Source organism: Malus domestica, chromosome 05 (genome assembly GCF_042453785.1).
Source record: "Malus domestica chromosome 05, GDT2T_hap1".
In the NCBI taxonomy this organism is placed as follows: Eukaryota; Viridiplantae; Streptophyta; class Magnoliopsida; order Rosales; family Rosaceae; genus Malus; species Malus domestica.
The window spans coordinates 20,393,584-20,399,167 of record NC_091665.1 but is presented as its reverse complement, the minus strand read 5'-3'; the positions used below and the strand labels follow the sequence as shown (position 1 = coordinate 20,399,167).

At 33.6% G+C, this 5,584-nt stretch overlaps 1 protein-coding gene across 1 annotated transcript; it reads right to left on the bottom strand.

Annotated features, from left to right (window-relative positions):
• Positions 1-1,650: 1,650 nt before the first annotated feature.
• Positions 1,651-4,317, bottom strand: LOC103436366 (transcription factor RSL2-like). The gene is made up of 5 exons (XM_008374785.4): positions 3,741-4,317; positions 3,318-3,611; positions 3,017-3,082; positions 2,856-2,921; positions 1,651-2,003 (listed from the first exon to the last, which is right to left on the bottom strand). The coding sequence occupies exons 1-5, from the start codon at positions 4,305-4,307 to the stop codon at positions 1,905-1,907; spliced, it is 1,092 nt and encodes a 363-aa protein (XP_008373007.3). The 5' UTR covers positions 4,308-4,317; the 3' UTR covers positions 1,651-1,904.
• Positions 4,318-5,584: the final 1,267 nt, after the last annotated feature.

Here is a 5,584-nt window from a genome sequence, read left to right as displayed (position 1 = left end):
TTTCTCAAAAAAAAAAAAACATAAAAAAATATACAAGATTATATTTAAGGTTTGCCATGTGGTGAGTTTTGGTTGGATTGTAGTGTCACTCAGCAATTTCTAGTAACAAGGGAAGCCCTACACAAGTTTTTCTCATAAAATAGAGACTCCACCACCAATTGTGGCAAACCACAATGGTCGAGTGGCTCTCTTTTAAATTAGTAATAAATCATGGATCCAAATTTCAATTGATTTTGTCGATCATTAGTTATTATGCTATCATTTTGTGGGTTTTTTTTTTTTGTCAAAAATATAGTTAATTATAAAGCTGGAAATTAAAATAATGGTTGTAAAGCAATAGAAATTGCAATGCATGGTAATTTGAGGAAAAGTCTAAGTGTGAATGTGAGACCAAATAGTGGCCAATTGTATTACAAACGAATAGGTTTAAGAAATGGTGTTTGATGATTGGCAAGTTAATATTTTACAAAATATTTATCTTTTTTGTCATTTTTACACTATTTTTAAAGGAAATGTCAAATTATAACAGTCAATTTGATGTGGTAATAAGTCTTATATCAAATTTTATACTTCTCCAACCGAATTATCAAATGTTATTAATATAGAACTTTAAATTGTTATATTTAATATTTATTAAAAAAACTGTTGAACCAAATTTTTATTAGTTGAAATGTTAGTGGAATAAGGGGTCCACCATTAAAATTAATTAAAAATAAAATTTAACGTTGATGTCCCTAATCATTAAGATTTCAAATCCGGTCAGCATATAACACTTGGAAGAATTTTTTATGTTAAATTTGCACAGCTGCATCTCCACCTAGAATTTGAAATCTAATTTGAAGATGATCGAGGCTAACTGTCAAATTTAAATTTCGACTAGCACGTCAAATTACTAATTTTCATTGACAACTGTTATCACATAATTGGATTTGACACGTCAATTTAATACAAACTTCAAATAAATGTACAAATATATGCGTGCTTAATTAGGAAATCACTTAATTAGTTACTCTTATAAGGATTTTCATTTTTAGGATCCTTGTCATTAAAGAAAAATTATTTGTATAAAACAATTTTAATGGGAGCATTTTTGCTCACCACTATTTAGTATGGTGTATGTTCACCATTCTATTTATCACCTTTAGATGAATTTGAATTTCGAGATTCGTGTAATGGATAAACACAAATATCAAAATTCAAACTCATCTAACGGTGATGAATAAGATGATGAATATACACCACATTAAATGGTATTAAATATGATTCGTATATTAAGTACTAGGAGTGTTTTTCCAACATCCCCTTTATTTATTTATTTATTTTTTTGGAAAACCCAACATAACCTTTATTGTCATCATTTTGAAGTACAAGAATATGAGAGAGAGGATTCTCGCTGGATCCTTTTTGTGAGGATTCTGAGAATCCTTCAATCACATTCGTTCATTATACATCGTACGATTAGTTTTTGTCAGATACTATTTATATTCAAATTTAAATAAAAAATTTATAATAATTTCTGACCGCATGATATACGATGAATAAATGTGATTAAAAGATCCCTAGATCCTCACAAAGAGGATCCATCCTCCTGGCAAGAATAGCAGCTGCAGAATAATTATCCTATCATAGAAACATGATCAAGCCTCTCAACCAAAAATGAGCAAATTGTAGGAGATCTAGTTTTGGCAGTGGAGCTCACAGCTCAGTTGCTACAATTCGATAAAATAATTAGGACTTGATAATTAAGTACTATTTATGACTTTACTACTCTACATAACTAATTCTATTTGTTGGAAAATGCTGTAGAACCTAACTTCTTTACGAAAAGTTGTCTCAACGTGGTTACATAAGTTGAGAGTTGAGAGGAGTATAGAGTTCCAAAGCATTTTCCAATCATAAAATTCTTATGATTGCTGTGGTGTGGTGAGCTTCGGATCAAGCCCCAGGTCCATTCCATTGTAACAGATGGGAGCATACATCCACATATCATCAGAGCTTAACAGCTACGAAACCACAAGGGGACAAATTAAAAAACAAAACAATATCAGTATCTATTTTCAGATAGAGTAATGCTATATTGAAACATAAAATTAAGAGTCTATTTGGTACTCGATTTGAATCTAACTTTTTAAACTCAAAAATAATTTTCAAGTTTTAGGTTTTAAAAACTTGTTTGGTATGACTATTTTCGAAAATTGAACTCAAGACTAACTCAAAAATATACCATATTCTCTAAAAACACAAAAAATGAGGTTTTAAAGTTTTAAAACATAAACTCGCTCATTTCTTTTCTCTCCCTCCTCCCCTCTCACTCCAAATCTATCTCTCTTTTCTTTTTTCTCTCTCCCCCTTCTCTCTCTTTTTTTTTTTTTTACATTTTTGTCACTCCTCCAATCCGCTATCTTCATTCTTTCGGTTCTTTCTCTCACTCATCTTCTTCTCTATCTCCTCCGATCCTCTCACTTCTTTCTTTTTCCTCCAATCATTTCTTACTTTTTTTTCTCCTCTCTCCTCATTCTCTCTTGACCCCCTCTTTTTGAATTTCTTTGTACATTTTAAGTTGTAAGATTCAAAAGTTTTAAATCGCATACCAAACAAGTTTTTAAGTCTTAAAAAAATTGTTTTCAAGAAAAATTCTTAAGAAATGTTTTGAGAAATTATAAAAAATTTCAAATACGATATCAAACAAGCCCTAACATATTTGTTGAGACACTCTTTAATGTAGGTGAACCCTACGTCCAGTAGTAGGGCCTAACCATACTATAGAGTGTCTTTTTTGTGCGTCGCTAAATAATATTATTGTTTTAGATTTCAGTCTAAACCTTTTTAATTATACCATTTGATTTTGTTATTACCTTAATTTGGAGTTGTAAAAACTTCACATAATGGACAGCTTCCTCAAGCATTGTGCTAATATCAACCTGCATTTCGACGCATCTAAATTAGATATTTGAGAATTTAATCTGCAGCAATGTTCTTTTGGGCAAAATATTATGTCTCAAGGAATTATGCCTACCTTTGTTCCGTTGGGCACAAGGCCCTGCAGGGCTCTCAGCCTTTCATTCATTTTCTCTCTTCTTTTCTGCGGGACAAAAGAGAAATAGAAAAATGAGCTTATTTTTACATGTGGAAAGTGATTTTAGCTCACGGGGTTTATTTCTGGTCTTTGATTGAATAAATTAAAGAAAAATCAAGAGATAAAAATAAATAGGACCATACAAGTTGAGAAATTGGTGTGCATATATCATTTCCCTGAAGGAAAATAGATAAGGTTAAGTCAATTAAACGACATTTGGTGGGTATATATAGGAACTCACCCTTGCATAGAGGCTTTGGGGATCAGTGGCTGACCCCCTTCTAGCTCTTGATTTGCCACTCAAGTTGAGAGATGCAACTGTTGGACTCAAGCTTGAAGTTGAAGTAACACTAACCCCTCCACTCAGCTCCTGAGAATTCTCATGGGAATGTGAGGCAACACTGGACTGATCTTCTACTGAGCAGCAACTGGAGCTCTGTCTGTTGAGCCCGGCGGTAGTACAGTCTTCTTCATTGATGCTAGTTGTCACCTGCCGGCTCTTCTTTGCCTTTATGTTCATCTTTTTCATTTGAACCTGCATTGAATTTATTATCAGAAAATGCGCACATAAACCAACTCCTGCCTCTTTTTTATTTCCTTTTAAGAATGGTAACATTCTATAATCAAGAATTTTTTGACTAAAGGGTAAGAAAAATATTCTTACATTTTCTAAGCTTTGAGATCTTTTCAATGAATTCTTGGTGGGGTTAATTTCCTCCATGGATTGTTCTTGTGCAGCAGTCATATCAAATTTCTGATTTCCAAGAGCCACAGCTTCAGCCGGGTTTCCGCCACGCTCTTCTGGATTGCCTTCACTTGTTTCTTGGTTCAAGCATTGATCATGATCTCCTTCAATGAGATAGGAATTTAGGGTTTTGATCACATCCCCAGCACCAAAATCAATAGACATAGAGATGTTATTATTGTTGGTTGCCAACATGGGTTGAGAAGATTCATTCAAGTAGTAACTCTCATTGCTTGAAGTGGGGTAAAAAGTCCTAGTACCCCCACTCAAATTAGCCTCTTGTGAGTTTGAATCAGAAGTTTCTGATGAATAATAATGTGAACCTTCATAGTAGCCTCCAGGCCAAGAAGCCTCTGGAATTCCCATGCTTGATGTCTGGTTTGAAGAATTTCCAAGCAACTGGGACATGAAATCTACCTCCTCAGCAGTGTACATCCCGCTGAGAGAGGTCCATTCTCCCTCTGAAACAGCTCCAATATCCTCCATTTTTGCCTAAGGAACAAAAAGGGTTTTCGACCAGAAAAAAGGAACAAAAAGGTTTGTCTTTGTTCTAAGAGTTGATGTATGAATGAGTGGTGGGGATGAAATGAAGCTATATTTATACCCAACTATGAACTCAATTATAATAATATAGAATAATGTCATTAACCATATCTAGGGTTTAGTTAATCTGAACAATGCTATAACAAGTCATAATTCTTTGAAAACCAATTTGCAGGAGTCCCTGCTGGGGTCAAGGACAGCTCAAATGGAACCAAATTAAATAACATAACCTCAAAAATAATGCAGAAATAATGGTTCCCGAGTGAAGGGACTAGTACTACGTACTGTCGTGGACAAGTAATTATCACTATATGATTAGTTAGTACCTAAAGAAAAGGGTTTGGTATGGGGCGTATGACAATCACACGACCACACCCAGTATTACCATTCACAGATATTATAACACTGATTATTTATTGATAGTAACCCAAATTCAAGAAATATATATTTCTAACTTATCTTCACCCCTTATTATAACACATAGATTAATAATACTACGTGACGATTTAACTGTACCTAAAGGCAAACCCAGCTGTAGGCTCCCGTAATGGGCTGTAGCCTAGTGCATATGAAAACTCCAATATTATTAATTTACTACTAATATTTAGCCTAAATTTGTTAGGATGCCAGATGGCATCATCTTGTGGTGACAATTAAGAGTTGGATATTAGCATAAATAGTACATTGTAAGAGAAGAAAGGCAGTTAATGAAATATTGATTGTTTGTATTGTTGTTCTGTTATCCCATCTCTGTGCAATTGTGGAAGATAGGTTTCTAACAAAATTTGTGAGAAACAAAATTTTAGCCTATCCTAAACCTAATTGTGAGATACAAAATGTGGTGAAGTTGGTGGAAAGAATCACACCTGGCAACCAACCAAAACAACGTGGGAGTAATTAGAAAGCATATATTTTTAGTTCAACTGACATTAATAGTGACATGAACAAATAGGCTGTTGATCCTGCTACAAGGGTCTAAAGTCTAACATACTCCAAAGATTTCTTGAACCAGAGTCAAGACAGTGTTATCTTCAGACTGGATTTGTTGTCCCCTCTCGATGTTGTTATAACATATAATCCAATGACATATCCATATAATATAAGTGTTAGATAAGATTCCTTAACTGCCATCTACCACCTCAACTAATCATTCGAAGTTTAGAGTTCAAGCACAACTCTATTGGTTCACAAATTGAAAGTTGGAAATTCATTGACTTCAT

Bases quoted from the DNA above. Each gene is read 5' to 3' on its own strand.
- LOC103436366 (XM_008374785.4), bottom strand. From the start codon at position 4,307: ATGGAGGATATTGGAGCTGTTTCAGAGGGAGAATGGACCTCTCTCAGC. The intron at 3,612-3,740 runs GTAAGAATATTT...AATTCAATGCAG, and splicing joins GATCTCAAAGCTTAGAAAAT to GTTCAAATGAAAAAGATGAA. The intron at 2,922-3,016 runs GTAGGCATAATT...GTCGAAATGCAG, and splicing joins TTGTGCCCAACGGAACAAAG to GTTGATATTAGCACAATGCT.